Genomic DNA, 17,241 nt, shown 5'->3' with positions numbered 1-17,241 from the left:
GGAAGCTGAGTGAGGAAGGTTGCAAGTTTGAGCCCAGCCCAGGCAACTTAGTAACTTAGAAAGATCTCTTGAAATGAAAATTTAAGAAAATAAAAAAAAGGACTGGGGATATACTCTGTGCAAAGGCCTTGTGTTCAGTCTGTAGTACCGGGGGGGAAAAGCATCTTTTTATCTACAGCTTCTGTTTCTCTGGAGAGACCTGGCTGATAGCTCAGGAGCATGGGAAAATAGGAAAGTCCACAGACTACCAACTAAGGGTATAAACTGAACCGCCACATGTGAAGGACTACCTGAAGAAATTTACCACAGTTGTGTGCTTGTACCTCACACATTACTACCACTCTTCCTACTTCCACCTAGAGCCTGGCTTGTGAGAGCAAGTCTCAGCAAGTAATTCAACTGCCCAACTGTGGCCAAATGGTGAAAACTTGGGTGAGATACTAGGCGATTAACACTGAGCACCAGAGCTGGGAAGACCTTGACGGCAACCTACCGAGGCCCCTTCTCTTCTCAATGGAGAGGAGGCCTGCAAGGGGGCGACACACCTATGCCACCCAGAGCTGGGACTAAGCCAGCACCCACATTCCTCATCAGCATTGTTAGCCTCGACCCTTGCCCCATTTTATACCAGGCTGCTACTCCACCCTTCCTACCAGGTTCCGTGGAGACTCTGAGGCAGGGCTTCCCCACTGTGGGGCCCCAGTTCCCCCACCTAGGACCTTCCTTGGCTGAGACTGCAGAGCGAGAAGCCTAGAGAAAAGCTCCAGGATGGACTCCCCCAGCAAGGCCCAGCCTGGCCTCTCTAGCTTGCAGAGACACCTGGGAAGTCTGGGCTCCTGTGCTCCCTGGAGGAACCTTGCTCACCTTGGCAAAGCAGACAAGTCAGATAGCTTCTTGGCCTTTTGGCTCAAGTGTAGCGGGGAGTCAGGACCCTGTTCCTTCTTGCCAGCTCTGTCCCAGGGAAGCACCATTACCCTGCCCGGGTTCATCTGCCCCACACCTGTGTCTCCCTCCCATGGGTGGGTTGAGCTCTTGAGGTCCCAGTGGGCAACCTGACAACCCCAAGGTGCTTAAAAGGTAGCGTGGATGGAGTAAGGTAGCCAGGGGTTGGATCCCAGCTTGGTTCTAACTAGCTGACTCGGGCAACCACAGTTTCACAGGTGAGCCACATCTGTTAAATGTCACGGGACCCCTACAAAGAGCCAACAGGCCAATGTACACGAAGGCACTTTGTAAACCATAAAGTGCCACCGAGCAAGGACTGCTGATTATATGACCTCTCCCAGTTTTCACAGGACCACAGGGCTACTGAGGACAACTGGCCACGCCTCACCTCAGAGGTTCTCACCAGCTGCCGCCTGTGTATGTCCTAACCGCTCCTGACTGCTGCAGAGACACGGGGGTCTCAGCAGAACACTGACTGTCACAGTGGCGTTTAAGGCTCTGTGACAGCATGGGGATGAGCTGCAGTGGTGTTGGTTTGTGGCTCCCAGGTGTCTACTTTGCTGGGTATAAAGCCACCCCCAAAGTCTCAAGCTATCTTAGTTCTCACCCTTATACTTCCAAGAGGAGGAAGGGGCAGGGATGTGTGCAGTGAGTGACCAGAGGCCCTTCGATCCAGGCACAGGCAGGCCAGGAGTCAGTAAAATATTCCAAATCATTGAAAATATTAAAAAATTGTTTATTTAAAAGCACCTGTGGACAGTATAGAGCTCGGGGACTCCACTGTCAATGACAGCACACACAAGGCTTGGGTTGGGCCTTCTCCGTGTGTCCCTTTTCTCCTGGAGCAGTAGATGGGGCTCAGGACTGAGGCCCTGGATTGGACAGGAGGGGGAAGGAGAAAAGGCTGGGATGAAGCAGGTCCTGAATCCATAAACACATACCCACCTGCAAAGGTGCCTCCCCAGTGACCTCCACCTATGCCACCTGGGCCACAGCCTGCCAGCAGAGAGGGGCTGCCCTGCTGGCCCTGTCCCTCCCCAAGGCCTTTGAGAAAGATCTGATTGTGCCACCTCCCTCTTCAGGAGCTGAAGCCTTCCTGCCCCCAAAGGCCTCCTGCCTCCACCTTGCTAAACTGTTGTCCTTCAGCCTCAGCCCTCACTCCGTATCTTCCAGTAAGCTGTCCCCGACAAACGCAAGCCACACAGCCTCCTTCCCAAGGCCTCTAGCACCTGCCCAGCAATCCCCATCGCAACCTCTCGTATTAGAAGATGCTTAGGAAGTGAAGAGCCTTCCACATGTGCGGCTTGGCGATCAGTTCCACGGATGAGGCAGTGTCTGCTCTTTCCACTAACACCAGTGACGTGAAAAATGGCTAACACAGGACTCACTGCGCACTTGACACTTCCATAAATTCACCTTGATCTCATAAATTAAATGTTATAGCTGGGACCCAAGAATGAACAGCAAGTAGGCAATAGGACCTGGATGTGAATGATGTCTGGTTCCTGACTTGCTCTTGCTTTGTGCTGGCACTTACTATGGTGTTTCTCTTCAGCGCTGGAGACAGAACCCAAGCCCGGGATATCCTCAGCCATGAAGCTATAGCCTCAGCCTCTTGCCTCATCCTCAGGAGTGCAGAGGTTTCATCTTATCCTTCCTTCCCTAGGAATGCACCGTCCCTGCACCTCCCCTCACTCCTCAAATGGCAGAGCTCACAGTAGGTGCTTTTGAGTTGCTGTCCCCAGACTGCTCGCCGATGGTGCAGGGGAACACTTCTGACACCAGGTGGCAGCATTGGACAAAAAATTCTCTCAGACTTCCATGTCTCGTGCTTGTCAGACAAGTAAAAATTTAAACTTTTATTTCTGGTACAAATGATAAATACTTTGTATTAAAAATCTGGAATTCAAGTTTCCCTCATACTTCATGCTCCCTCCTTACCCCAGAATCTTACAGAAATATTTCTGTTTAGAAGGCAGAGGAGCTGGTGCTGGCTCTGGTGGCGAAGTCCTGGTCTGTGGAAAGGCACAATGGTTGGTCTCAGGGTGGCAGGTTTCTCAGCTGGCTCCACACACAGCCATGGCATGGGCCACAATGGCCCCCACTTTGGGGTAAAGGATCCCCTCGCTGGTGTGGAAAGAGAAGGTGCGGCAGGGCCAGGTCCTTCTAGAAGTGTGTGGTGAGGTGGGTGCCGCAGGCAGAGAGACCCCTCTTAGGGTCTACAGGGTCCCAGAGAGGAATCCTAGGCTGTCACATTTTGGTTACTTGAAAGTGAACACTTCAGGGGTAATGGAGGGTGGGGTACACGTTTAGAGAACTGCGCTGTCCCTCTCTGCCCCCAAGGAAGGCACTGGGTGGGGGTATAGGGGCTGCCTTCATGAGTCACCCTGCTGTGTACCCCCTTTCACAGTCATACCATACAGGGGCCCCAAGGCTTCAAGGCCAGGGGCACGGAAAAGAAGTAAGGCCTCAGGTGGCCAGGGGAGGAGAGGCGGGCCCTGAGCAGCCACCCCCACAGCCGGACTAGAGGTCCTCATCCCAGAGACACAGCTGCCTCTGGGGCACGTAGAAGTCGAAGCTGTAGCTCTTCTGGCAGCTGCGGATGCCGCACTTGTACGGCGCGGGCCGCTCGCGGCTGTGGCAGTACTTCAGCATGCAGGGGTACCAGGCCAGGCTCAGGCTGTAGTGACAGGCACAGGGCTTCCCGTGGTCCCCCACCTGCCTGCAGTGAGGGAGCTCTGCCTGCTCCATGGTCTTGGGTAGAGCCTCAAACACAGAGCTGTCCACACCTGGGGAGAGAGGCAAGGGTGAGAGTGGGAGGGAGGACAGGAGCACCCCAAGAAGGGGTAGCAGCAGCTTTTCCCGGCAGGAAAGCAGCAGCACAAACAACCAACACCAGGGTGCAGGTGAGGGGAGCTGGGGGAGATGGCAGGGGCCTCTTGCGGGCTCTGCTCTGTGACCTTGGGAAGGCACAGCCACCGGGAGATACTGGTGTTGGCCTTGTACCTTAGTTTGAGGTGTGGCCCACCGGGGACAGGGGTGTGAAGAGCATGACCACAGTTCTGCTGGGCACTCCTAAACCCAGCCGTATCCCAGAGAGGGCAGGCATTTCTCTGTGCTTGGCTGGCTGAGTGAAGGGGCTGGTGCTGGGATGGTAACATCTCCCTGTCCCTCCTATATAGGGCCCAAAGGCAGGCGTGGGAGAGGGCTGAAGTCACCCAGGGACAACCCAAAGCTAGAAGGAGTTCCTGAGGATCCTGGGGAGAGATCAGAGGATACTGGCACCTGGGATGGTGTGAAGATGATTTCTGCGAGGCAGCAGGAGATGTGGGCAAGGGAACAGACTGCCTGTGCCCTCTTCCATGACAGGGTCCACCTCTGTGTCCTTGCTAAGGGCAAGGGAGGGGAGTGTCTGGGAGTCTCCCTGAACAGCACTTGGCAGTCTGTCACTCCTGGAGTGGGTCCTTTCATCTGGGTGACTCCTCTTACTGACCGGCTATTTGGGTCCCCCTCTTCCTCCAGGAAGCCTTCCCCAATCTGGCCTGGTTTAGGGGCCCACCACAGAACACCCACGGCTTGTCACCGTGCTGTGCCATACTTTACAGCTCTACCTTAGGGGACCTCTGGGGAGCAGGAACTGGGTGTCTACATCCCTGATCCCGGTCACCCTATCTCTGCAGATCCCGGTCACCCTATCTCTGCAGAGGTTCCATAAATGTCTCTTGAATGAATGAAAGAGCTGCTCAGCCCAGACGACCCCTTCCCTCCTCCACCACCATTTCTTCCTCCCTCTCTCCCTTCTGCCCTGCAGTAGGCAGTGCCCAGCGCTCAGCTGACCTTGCTCCAGCCAGAACCGGACATCCTCCTGGTGGGTGTAGATGGCATCTGTGGCCTCGGCGCACACATTGTGGAGATGGGGGCTCAGCAGGGCCCCCTGGCTGAAGTTCACAGCGATGTCCATGTGCAGCTGTTCTGGGGCCCGCACCTCCTCAGCCTGCCGCACTGCCCGTGGGTTTTTCTGCAGGTTCATGACAGAGCCGCTGGCACCTCGCCTCCTGGTGCTCCCTGCCCATTCCTCCCCTGACCCCCTGGAGCACCTGGCCAGCCTAGGCTGGAATTCAAGAAGCACCCCACCCTGCCCCTCTGCAACCTGCAGAGACTGATGCCCACAAACAGACAGGCCTTTCCAGCTTCTGCCCCAATGGACTACTCTCAAGCTGACCTCTGGGGCCTGCAGCAAGTTCTAAAACCCTGCTGGGAGGCAGAGGTGGGCAGGCCAGGTGAGCTGTGCTGTGATAAATGACCTCTTAGGTCAAGTACTACCCCATATTCAGGAAACAGAGTGTCTCTGGGAAAGGCAGGCAAAAAGGAGGGCCAGGGAGGGCAGGGCAATGCATAGGGCCATGTGCAGGGCAGAGCTGGGTGGGAGGCTAAGGAGGGGGTGGGGGCTTTGGGTCAGGAACTGGCCAGGGCAGGCCCAGGGTGGGGGCTCACCTGCCGCAGCTTGGCCATGGCCTCACTGGGGATGATCTCATTGTGGTGCAGCCGGGTGACAAAGCAGAGAGCCTGGAACTGACTCTGCCCCTTCTCCAGCTCCCCCAGGATCAGGGCTCTGAAGATTTTCACATCCTGAAAGGGAAGGGCAGGAGATGGGAGCCCAGCTCTGGAAGGAGGGGCCTCTGTGCCAGCCCACTGGTGCTCAGCTTGAGCCCTGGGGACTCCTCCCTCTTCTGCCCTGGGACAGTTCATCTTTTCCACGACTTTCCCATGACTTAAAAGATCACACTCCAAATGTTCCAAAGCTTTCTGGAACATTGACAAAGCAAAGCACTAGAGAGGATTCCAAAGAACCCCTTGAAAGTATGAAGCTTCACCTTAAAGACAGCAGCTCTTTTTGCTGGCTGATTTGCTCTCTGCTGATCATTTCCCTAGATGGTGCGTGCCCCCAGCATCCCCCGGATCAGGTCAGGGCTTCTTCCACCAACTGACCAGGGCATCAGGGGGAGGGACTGTTCTTTTTACAAGTCTAGATTCCAACACTTCTCTCTGACATTCTTATTCACTAGATTTGGGGAGAGGCCTCAAAGGGTCCCTGGCGCTTCGGACCAGCCAGGTTCCTGGTCCATTAGGAGTGAGCAGCATTAAGGGCAGAGGTAGCAGGCAGCAGCTGTTCCGCCTTCTGGCCTGAGGGAACTAGGACGGCTCCCCTTCCCTCTTTCCTCTCCACTTCCCCTTTCCCAAGGGGGCACTAATGGCATGATCTCCAGGCCAGGAGCTCCTTCCTGTTATTACTCATTGTAGGAATGGGGAAGCTCAGAGGGGGGCACAGAGAGAAGGGCCATAAAGTGGGGTGGGGCCCCTTCCCCATCTGGTGGCTTCTGGAACCCTCTGCTCCACCCATGGCACCCTCATCCCTATACCCCTCGCTTTCTCACCCATCTCTGTGACTTGGCCATCTCTGCTCCCAGTGAGAAGTCAGCAAGTCCCAGACAGAGGAGTCTGAATCTGCCAAGATCTCTCCTGCCACAAAGCCACCACGGCCTCAGAGACTGTTCACTAGAAGCCACCCTTGAAATGGCACATAAGAGAAGATAGCTGTGGGTAACTAACTGTCCCTCTTTGGCTGAATGTGCCCTGGGCTCCCCACTGAGAATGCCCCATTCATCTGAGAACAGAATCTGAGTGGTTGATTGGATTCTTTATCTAGGCAGAGAGGGTTTATGGTTCCACCTTAAAGCAGTAATGCATCAGCTGGTACCCTAGGCTTTCCCTGCTTCCCCAGGTCTCATTTGTGAAATGGGAAAGCACATTTACCTGACAGGGCTGTGGGGAGGATCAGGTGAGCTGTCTGGAAGGAGGAAGTGCTGAGCATGTGCTAGTGCTGGTGTGTTTTACCGCTGAAGTGACAAGCAAATGTTGCAGATGTCTGGAATGCATGAGAGCCTGGTAGCTCTGAAGTCCCAGCGTGTTTCTGCACTCCTTTAACTTTTAAGGAATTTCTTTTACTGCAAATGATTTCTGGAAAAAATGTGTGGGAATATATAGGCGGCTTTCCAGAAAGGAAACTGAGGCCCAACTGGTGAGAAAGGTTCCATTAGGCTCCTTATGATCCCTGAGACTTGTGAGGAAGATGAATCCAAGCTCAGCATAACCCCTGCCTTCCTCTTGACAGGAAATCCCTTCTTGGATCATGGTGCTGGCATCACCTAGTGCTGCCAGCCTGGGCCATCTGATCTTCCATTCACTCAGGCTAGCTGAGGGGACACTGGAGACTGAGATATTGGTGGCTTATTCCACTCTGGGCTCAATTCCTGAGAGGTGAGACTCGATACCAGACTTCCCCTCTGACAGCTTGAGTCAAGCGGATGTTCCTGGCAGGAACCTTAGGCAGGATCCAAGTGCCACGTCCCTGGTATTTCCAGCTCTGAGCCTATAAAGAAAACCCTATGTAGATATTCCCATCTTCTCCATTAAAGGTAATCCCTGTAGGCTGAGGAGTCTCACCACTTGGTGACATCATCTGCCCACCACTAACAAACGGACAAGGCGTTCGAACTTTTAAACCAGAGGGTGAAAGAAATCTGCTTGAGGTTTTCCCCTGCTTCAATATGAAATACTCATGGCAATGAGAACAACAAAATGCTACCAAAATGAGAACCCAACCGGGGTGCAGAGAGGAAATGAGATTTTTTTTTTTCTGTATCTTTTTGTATAGAACAAAGAGTCACTGAAGTTAATAACTGGGAGGGAGAAATATGGTTATGCTGGGTCAAACAGATGTATCATCCTTGAAAACCCTTGCAACAATAGGAAGAATGGAATTCTGGCCACTGCTGTTGCCTGGATTGGGCAACCTGCTGAAGGTTGTGTGAGCTCAGAGGAAATGTGCAAGGGGTAATCAAAAAAATATGGCGTGTTTAAATAAACATATTTATTACAATAAAAGACACAGTGCCTTTAATCCTCCCTGTGAACACACTTATCGCATTGTTCCTGCCACTTTCTGAAGCAGTTTTGGAAGTACTTTTTTGAAAGCGTCTTCACAAGAAAAAAACATTCGGGTGAATGCCGCTGCTGAATGCCATCCAAAGGACAGGTAGGCTCATGGCAGCATTAGGGTGAGTCCTCATTCACCTTACTCATCCGATCTGGCACCGTATGACTTCTGGCTCTTCCCCAAAGTCAAAGTGGCCATGTAAGGTAAACATTTTGAATCAATTCGGACATGGAGGCAGTCACGACTGCACAGCTGAAGATTTCCTGAATGGCTTCAGAAAGAGGCAAAAGAATGAGGAGATAAAGTGTGTTTGAAGCGAGGGGGAGAACTATGGTGGGAGGAATAATGGCATGTGTCTTTTACTGTAATACATTTTTTTAAAAATTCAACATTTATTGTATCTTTTGATCACACCATGTAGCTTGAGATTTTAAGCCACGCAGTCTAAGTTTGACTCCCAAGACTGATCTCTCTTAACCAGAATACACAACTGCCTCTAGGTTTAATTTCTTTGATGTTCAGCTAAAGAAACACAGGTTCAGACCCACTAAACTACTGTAGTCTCTGTTGGCCACACAGTGAGTGGCACAGGCAGGATTAGAACCAGTTCCTTCTTCCCGAATTCTGTTCCGAATGCTGTGCATTCGGTGTGACTAGCAAACTGCATGATTCACCTAAGAGATGAAGAAACAGCCTTCTAACCTACCCCCTCTGCTTGCCTCGTTCAGAACCTTTTTATACCTTGAATTCTCCAGTTTTTATAGTCCTCTTTCTTCTGAAGACTACTTTCCCCTTGGGAAACTACTGGCCCCAGGGACGGAACAGGCAGTCCTACTCTCTGGATCTAACTCTGATCTCAGGCCCCCATCATCCTGACCTATGTCCCTCCAGCCTTCTACACCCTACATCTCAGACTCACTGGCATGGCTCTATGGGGCCTTTCCTCCAGCACAGAACAAAAGACAGGATAAAGAAGGTTCCCTGCTTCAATCAGGAACATCTGGCCAGATGGTGACCAGGCTCTTGGCCTTTCTCCCTACCCATAAGTTCCCTGGGATGATTTGCCTGGATATGGCCTAAAGCTCAAGGCAGATGGCATAACTGGGCAAGAGCTTCTGTCAGGAACTGCAGGCAGGTACCTCAGGCTCAGGACTTGGGCATGGACTCCCAGGATGGGAGGGTTCCACAAGGCTTCTCTCAGGAGCTCCTGGAAACCTCAAGCCCACCAGGAACTGGAGAGTACAGTAACCAGGGCCAGAGCCTGAGCCATGCACAGGGGAGCAGGCATGCCCCCGAGGGAGCAAGTGTCTCCTGAAGTCCTTGTCTATAGTTGGAAGGAAGGAGCAGCTAGGCTGGAGGACAGCACAGTAGCTAAAAACAAAGGTTCTGGAGCCAGGACTATCTGTAATCAGCTCCTGGTCTTGTCCTTACTAGCCACATTAACAGGGGAATGTACTTCAGCTCTCTGTACCTCAGTTACCACACCTGCAAAATTAGTAAAACAACAGTATCTACTTGAGGCACTGCTGTGAGGGATAAAGTAGTGAAAGGTCTCAGAACATACTTGGCAGGGGCCCCCCTTTCTTCCATGTGGTTGCAATCCCTTCCTCTATGCTTGCCTTGCTCCCACTGTAATTTTCCCAGGCCTGAGAGTGTAAAGATTTTTCTCCTACAGCTGCACCTGAGGCCCATGACCCTGCAGCTTGCAAGCAATCAGCAAGTAAGTGGGAGCCCATCCACTAGCATCACCTGGGGCAGGGAGAGCACAAGCACCAGCTTGTGAAATGACCAAGGCCAAAGCCCCTGTCTTTAGGAGGCTTCTAGAAGAGGCTGACCCTCCAACAACCAAGGTCAGTGCAGCATGAAAAGTCAAGGTTGAAGTTCACGCTGAGTTCCATGGAGCCGAAGGATGGATGAGGGAGCACTTGTTCCCTTAAGGATGGGGCTAGGGTAGAAGGGGGAAGCCCTCCCTGAGTGAGGATGTTTCAGTGGCCCTTGGCAGTGAAAACATAGGGGGCTTTCCGGCAAAGAGAAGGGCATTGACAGAAGACAGGGAGACATGAGGGGCTTCTATTTGTGCTGTCATTTGTGCTTCTAGAGGGTTTAAAGGATCATGTAGTTCGGTAAGGTTCCAGCAGGGGAAATAACTCTGAGGAGTCACATAGTGGCAGGGCCAAGACCAGAAGTCCAGACCTTCACCCCCTCCATACTGTTTGGCCTGTCCACATTCCACCTCTCTCTAGGCCTCTCCTCACAGGGTCATCTTTCTGAGAGTCACTGTGTCACCCACAGAGCAGGATGCTTTGGTTCAACCATGCTGGGGCTTGGGGTAAACACGTAAGCTGTCCCGGGGAGCACTTCAGACAGTACCCTGAACCAAGCCCTTGGGGCTGCCACCCTTGGCAGAAGCTTCAGGAACAGCTTCATGCTGGGGGAAGGGAGAGATCTTGCAGAGAAAGCCCTGTGACCAGCGGCTGCCCTCTACAGCTGCCTACAAACTTATATCCAACTGGAAGAAGTGAAACACACTGCTACTTCAGCCACTGTTGCTTAAGTTTCGTGTTACTCTCAACCAACTCTAACTCTAACCCTTAACACACACACACACACACCTTTCACCTGTTTCTCTACACATCTGTCAGACATCTTCACACAGACTTGCTGCTCCTCAGTCTCTCCTCCACAGCCACTCCAGTCTTACCCTGTGGTTTCCTCTCTCCTGCACACACAGGCACACATCTGTCATTGAGCTCCTGTCATCTCCCAGTCTCTCCCACACAACCCTCTCTCTCAGACAGTCCCTCTCATACACTCTAGCCTCACGTCACATGCATTTCCTCAGTCTCTCTGCCCTCCTCCCTCTCTGAATCCCCCCGCAGCATCTCCAGTCACCCCACCCCAACCCCAGGCCTGGGTCTCCCCGCACATGCCTGCTTCACATTATCACCTCAGCTTCAGCACACCAGCACCCGCTGCCCTCTCTGGCCTCTCCTGCCCCACCACTCCCGGCTGCCTCCCCACCAGCAGCTCTTAGCCTCTGGCAGTCTCATGGTACCTTCCTCGGTGCTTTCTCCACAAAGCCTTCCGGGGGATGGTGTGGTGAGGGTCCCAGCCTCAGACCCTGCTACTGGTCCACCTTCTACCACAGGGCAGTGGAAAACTGAGAGGCCTGGGTGGCAAAACTGTCTCCCCCTTTGCCCCTGTCCCAGCCCACCACACACGCACCCTGCACACCCTGGTGACAACACAGGCTGGTGGCCACTGCTTTGAGGCTGCACCAAGCAGCTTGTCCCCACCCCAGCCCCCTTGCTCACGGACAGCTTGTGCTCACTGTCTCCTGGGGGTGTCCTCTGCCATCCTAGTCTCCTTCCCATCACCAGAGTGCGTGATTCTGGGGCCCAGGCTGAGCCAATCTAAATATTTATTCCTCAGTTCCTGGCTGGGGCTGCTTTCTGGCTAGAACGGGGCCAGCCCTACTGGGGTGGTGGGGGGAAAGAAAGACAGGGGTTAACATGGGGAATGACAGCTAGGACCAGTGCCTTCCCAGCCCCCTGGCAGATCCAGGCTCTCATGCAGGAAAAGGGGTAGATGGGTTCAACCCAGAGCCAGGCTGGTGCCAAGGCTGCCCCACTGTAAGAAGCCGGCACACTCTCAAGGCCAGGCCCCAGACAGAGGTTTCCTGTTACCCGGCATCAGTTCATCCAGTAGCCAGGACCAGTGCCCCCTCTCCAAGCCCCTTGTGCTCTGTCAGCCAAATCCCAAAGGTCACCACTGTCCTGACTGCCCTGGGGAACAATGTGAGGCTTTATGTGGATCAACTGCACCCCACTGTCTGCTGACGCAGGGCTCCCCTCTCACATAGATTCTGGCCCCTTGTTCCCTGCCTTTTATCTGAATCTGCAGGGGCAGATGCTTAAACACTTGCAGCTTAAAGGACAGAAGCGCCTAATGATGCTTTGGTCTGTAGAGCAGAAAAGAAGCAGCTGGAACAATACGTTTAACAGCATGTGGAAGCAAAGCTCGAGTGGTGTGAGGGGCCTGCTCAGCTGCCTGGAACTGGCAATGCACTTCTTGCTGGCTTATGCTGGCCCCTGTTCTACAAAGGCCTCTTGACACTTCTCACAGCAAGGCTTGAGCATCACACTGTGGCCTCTAGCTCCAGGCAAGGAGCTGCATCTCAGAGAGGTTAAGTGACTTGTCAAGTCACACAGGTGGTAAGTGGCAGGAAAATGTACACAGGAAGTGATCAGTAATACCTGTAACATTTTAAAAACTCACTGCTCTATCCCATTCTCCTCAGGGGCCACACAGGAAGGGAACAGTCTTAGGCACTGCCAAAGAATCAATACCAGATCTACTGGGAGTTATGAGCTAAGGTGGCAGGGGCCCAGCCCAAGTCCGTATATAGGAGGATCTGTAGATCTGCTCCTTTATACTATGAAGGCCTTTTTCAGCCTCCTTCTCTTCCCCAGGGCCCTTCAGCCTCCTTGAAGAGGTTCACCCAGGGTGCCAAAGAAAGGCTCCTAGGAAGTCAGGATACAGTAAAAGGATCCTAATCTTGGATCATTAGCTCTTTGATTTTCTCAATGTGACTTCAGAGATTACTTTGCACATCAGCAAAATGGAAGCAGTATGTGCCTGACAAAGCAGTAGTGAGGATCGAGTGAGGCCACATGTGTGAACTGAGGGACTGCTCCATACCTGATACTCGACACCTGTGCAGTCCTTATCTCCAGGCTGGACTCTCTTTCTGCCTGTCTGGGAACAATAGTCTGTCCCAGCTTATGCACCACTACTGCTCTGTAGCTGGGGAGCCTGAAATTGAAGAACGCCTCCTCTTCCTCTCCCCCATCTCTCAGCAGGCTATACCACACCACTGTTTCCAGGTGGGAGACTTCATGCCTAAGATATGGAAGAGGGTCTTTTGCACAGCTCCACCTGGACACAGCATACAAGGGTCAGAGATGCAGGTGGAGGTCCAGGGAGTGAATGTGAATCTTTGGCAGGACTGTTCATCCCTGGTCCAAGGAGGAATTCCTCAGACGCAGAGGAGGGACTGGGGTTAGATCCAAGGCCCCAATGTCCAAAACCTGATCATCCCATCTGGTGACTCCTCACCAACACCCAACAAAATGCTCTGTGCTCCAGAAAGCTCTGGGCCTCCCTTGAAATCACTTCTGCCTCTGATCGCCAAGAAGGTTTTTCCACCCACCACAGGCATACACATCAAATCACAAGGGACCTAACACACACAGAGCAGGGGGACACTGGGCCCTAAAAGCTTCTCTTGTCCCACATCCGCGCGATGTTCCATCTGCTTAGGACAAACAGGCTCAGGAGTGCCATGGCCATCTGCACACTGTAAATCTTCACTAACTATGCATATCTCACAGGCTCTCCAAGTTGCTCCCCACCTCCCAGACCGGGAGCCCCTAGGGCACTGACTCTGACATTCTGCACTATTCCTTCCTTTGGCTCCCACTCACACACTGGTGCCCTGGGCAGGGCACAAGTTTCCAAATTCCTTGGATCCTTGTCCCTCCTGAGGGATGCTGAACTGACACCCAGTGCATGTGGCTCGATGATCTTGGTTATTCCCTCTGAGGCTTCAGCCTGCGGGCCCTGTGATCCCTGCCTTTCTCACTCCCGCAGTATGTCTCTTCCTTTCCTCTCCCATGTATCCACGGCCCCCATGCAGTCACACATGACTTTCTTCATATCTTTCAGCCCCACACTTCCCATCCAGCCAGCACCAAACCAGGCTGCCTGGAGCATGACTCATCCTTTCCCCAGCTTTGGACACTCAGACTGGGGGACAGAGGCAAAAGAGAGCTTGGACAGGGACATTAGCTAGGTGGATGGGGACCAAGAGGGCTGTCAAACCAGCCAGGTAAGAGCTGGTAAGATGTGTCTGTTCTTAGGCATGCCCAGTGGTTATGCACCTATAGTTCTAATTACATGTATGGGATCCAGATTATAAAGAAGCCTATTGCCTATTGAGTGTGTATTAGGAATGAGAATTCTTATGATGAGGGCATGGAGAAATAGGCCTAAAGATATTGTTTAAAATATTTTGGGAAGGATGGGGGTGGAGCTCATGTTTAGCATGCTTGAGGCCTGAGGTTCAATGCCCAACACAAAAACAAAAAACAAGACCGAAATAAAACACATCAGGGTTACTATGGGTAGAATGGCAGGTTTCACATATGTGGCTGAGTTTGGGCTCCAGCTTCATTTAACAGTCTAACACGGTTTCACCTCCAAAACCCCTTCCCCTCCCTGAGGAGTCCCCAGGCTTCCTTGGACATTGCGGTCACCTAGAGTCCTCTGAAAAATGCAGCCTGATTCTCACCCTCTGACATTCTGATTCCATGGGAGAGTTTTCAAAGCTCCCCAGGTAACTCATATGTGCAGCAGAGCTTGGGCACCACTCACCCATGGCATTCTTTGGGCCTGCCAGGGATCAGCCTAAGGCAAGGCTTGCAAAGATGCACAGTAGTCCTGGGACAGACCAGCAGTTGACTCTCACCCCATACTCCACTGTCCATTGATCTCCCTGATCCTGCGATCAACTTCACTGGGTCCCTAGCCCACTCCCCAGATTCTGCCCCTCTCCTCCCAGTGTCCCAGAATCCATCTGACACTTACTGTTTGTAGCCTCTGTAAGCCAAAACCAGGCTCCAGTGCCCTACAGTGAGTAGATGAGCTACAGCTTCAGGACAACACTAGCAGAAACGAATATGGCTCCTCGAAGGTTGATACTGACTTTCTGTGGAACCATGGATCCATCGTTCAGTCTCTTTGAGTCCAAGCTTAGCAGGGATGGTACAGGCTGAGACACCGTGTGAGCCCCAATTATCAAAGCCAGCGGGTCCTCTAGCTCCTGGGCATTTAACACAGCACCTGATGCAGGATGAATACTTCATGTGCGCTACCCTGTTCATTCTCATTTACCACAGGACAGGCATTATTACTAGCCCCATTTTACAGCTGAAGAAAGGAAGGCCTGGGGGACATCACATCATTGGCCCAGCAGTCACTAGCTCATGAATGAGAAACCAAGTCTGTCTCTTCTAGTCCAGGATGATTAGAAAGCAAATATTATTTGAAGCAGATTTAGAACTTACCCCAAAAATGGGTTTGGTACATGAAACACACACACACACACACACACACACACACACACACACACACACAAACTTTCAGGCCTTTAACAAAAACAAAAACAAAAACCGTCATTACTTCCAGACAGAACTTTCTGGTGGAAATCTGCCAAGGACTATGAGGCACCAGGCCTTAATCAGTGAGCAGATGACAAAAGCAGTGACCACCCAGAAGGGCTGGGACATAGAAGCCACTCTGGTCAATGGAGAGAGTGGACTGAGGTGAGGTTAAAGACCATTCCTCCCTCCCTCCTGAGATGTCAACTCCACCCTGCCCCAGGCCAAATGAGAACCTAGAGTTGGGGGAGGGACCTTGGAGAGCTGATTTCCTTTCTGTGCCTTCCATTCCCAATTCTGTCCCTTGCTGATGAAACTGGAGATGCCAGGCACCGGTGTGATATGCCAGCTTCTAGGTCAGAGGCTAACCTAAAAGCACACTTTGGATATCCAGGAAGAGGTCTGAATCACTCTGAAAATTAAAATAAGCTCCAAATGCACTATCTAGATGGGCAGTCAAACCCATCCCCTAAACTCAGCCCCAACCCCAGTACCTCACACTCCAAGACCTCATCACAGCCACAGTCACAGCTACCTAGGCTCTCTCCTTTCCCTCAGGGCAGAGCAATTAAAAAAAAAAAAACTCAAATTGTAGCCAGAGGCTATAAAAGCTCAGCCCCACCCACTGCCTTTCACAAATAACTTTGGGTGCTGAGAAGGTCCCAGAGATCGGAAACTCTGGGTCCCCAGGATGAAAGGCTCTTGTTCAGGGTCATAGGACTTATAAGGGGGAACAGATCTCTGACTCCTGGTGGATTCAGCTACTAATCCAGGTCTCCCAACAACAGAACACCCTGGATAAAATGCCCCTGAAATTTAGGTGGAGGCAGGGGTTGCTGTGGCCCTGTCAACTTCCCTTTCTCCACTGGCAATCTCCTCAGCCCCCACCTGCCTGTGAGAACCTAGCTTGGGTCTTTGGAGTAAGAAGGGCCACCAAGCATTCCTGTCTGTGACCGCTCCCCCACCAGCTAAGTCCTATGACAGTGACAACTTGGTGGTCTTGGGACAGATCAGCAGTTGACTCTCACTCCATACTCCACTGCCCACTCCCCAGACTCTGCTCCTCCCTTCCCAGGGTCCAGCCCAGCTCCCAGTCTAAGAGGGAGGAGAGAAGTGGCTGTCCCTGGCCTTGGCTTCTCCAGCTGCCCAGCTATGGAACTAGGTTCTCCTCATTCTTCCTCAGAGATGAGGAGTTCAGGACCACTTTTTCCTAGGAAAGGGGTTGGTGCCATCAGGAAACTTCCTTCAAACACCTAAAACTTACCTACCTACGTTCTCTCCAAGTTCCCTGCTGCTGGGTGACCGCTGGTCACCAACTGCCCTTCCAGGCCCCTTTCCCGAAAGCCCCCAGCAACTCCATGCTGGAGGGATTAGGAGCAGGAGGCTCTGCCCAGGAAAGGGAAACAGGGAGAGGTGGTTCAGAGACTCCAAGGGTTCAGGGCTGGGGGGGCCTCGAAGTCATCTTACTGCCCTGTAGACCTGAGAAACAGGTCCAGAGAAGAAAAGGGACTTGCTCTAGAGCACACAGCAACTCGGAGAGAACCCAAGACCTCTGATATCCAGCTCAGACTTTCCCTTACAGCACAGGGACTCCAGGAAGGGAGGCCTGGATGTCAGCATGAAATATTTCAGAGGGTCCTCTGGGGGAGCAGGAGCAGGGGAGGGGTCAGGGTTTGGTCAGGGGGTGAGTCGGGGCTCGGGTGGCCAGAGGCAAGCAAGTGGAGCAAGCCAGAGGATGGGAGGATGCAGGAGCGGGAAGTCAGGGAGTTCACCGCGGGCAGCCGCGGAGCGCGGGGCGTAGGCGGTGGGCAGGGAGGTAGAAGAGCTCCGTTGACCTTGAGTAAATCACGTCCGTCCCCTCCGGCCCAGTCTTCCCGTCTGTAGGCCGGGTGCGCCCGAAATCGGGCTGTGAGCTTGGCGCGCGGTTCTCACCTTCTTGAAGTCGGCGGTAAAGGTGACTAGGGTGCCATCGGGCTTGCGCAGCTCCAGGCTGATGCTGTCGGCCTCGCTGTCCGCCTGCAGGGTCTCCTCTGTCACCTGGCCGTCGGGCAGCCGCACGCGGACCCGCAGCTCGGCCGG

General features: G+C 52.9%; 1 protein-coding gene across 1 annotated transcript in view; it reads right to left on the bottom strand.

Moving 5' to 3' along the window:
* Window positions 1-1,665: 1,665 nt before the first annotated feature.
* The window catches only part of Oaf (out at first homolog), a 16,805-nt gene continuing 1,229 nt past the window's right edge, over window positions 1,666-17,241 (bottom strand). The window contains exons 3-6 of the mRNA XM_010629467.3: window positions 17,095-17,241; window positions 5,440-5,574; window positions 4,783-4,963; window positions 1,666-3,734 (exon numbers count right to left, since the gene is read on the bottom strand). Coding sequence (XP_010627769.1) covers window positions 3,469-3,734; window positions 4,783-4,963; window positions 5,440-5,574; window positions 17,095-17,241 — 729 coding nt within the window. The 3' untranslated portion in view covers window positions 1,666-3,468. The remainder of the gene's footprint in view (window positions 3,735-4,782; window positions 4,964-5,439; window positions 5,575-17,094) is intronic.

Source organism: Fukomys damarensis, unplaced genomic scaffold, assembly GCF_012274545.1.
Source record: "Fukomys damarensis isolate Sample0158 unplaced genomic scaffold, DMR_v1.0_HiC HiC_scaffold_16, whole genome shotgun sequence".
NCBI lineage: Eukaryota > Metazoa > Chordata > Mammalia > Rodentia > Bathyergidae > Fukomys > Fukomys damarensis.
Note: the sequence above shows the minus strand (reverse complement) of the source record. Positions and strands in the feature narration are given on the sequence as shown.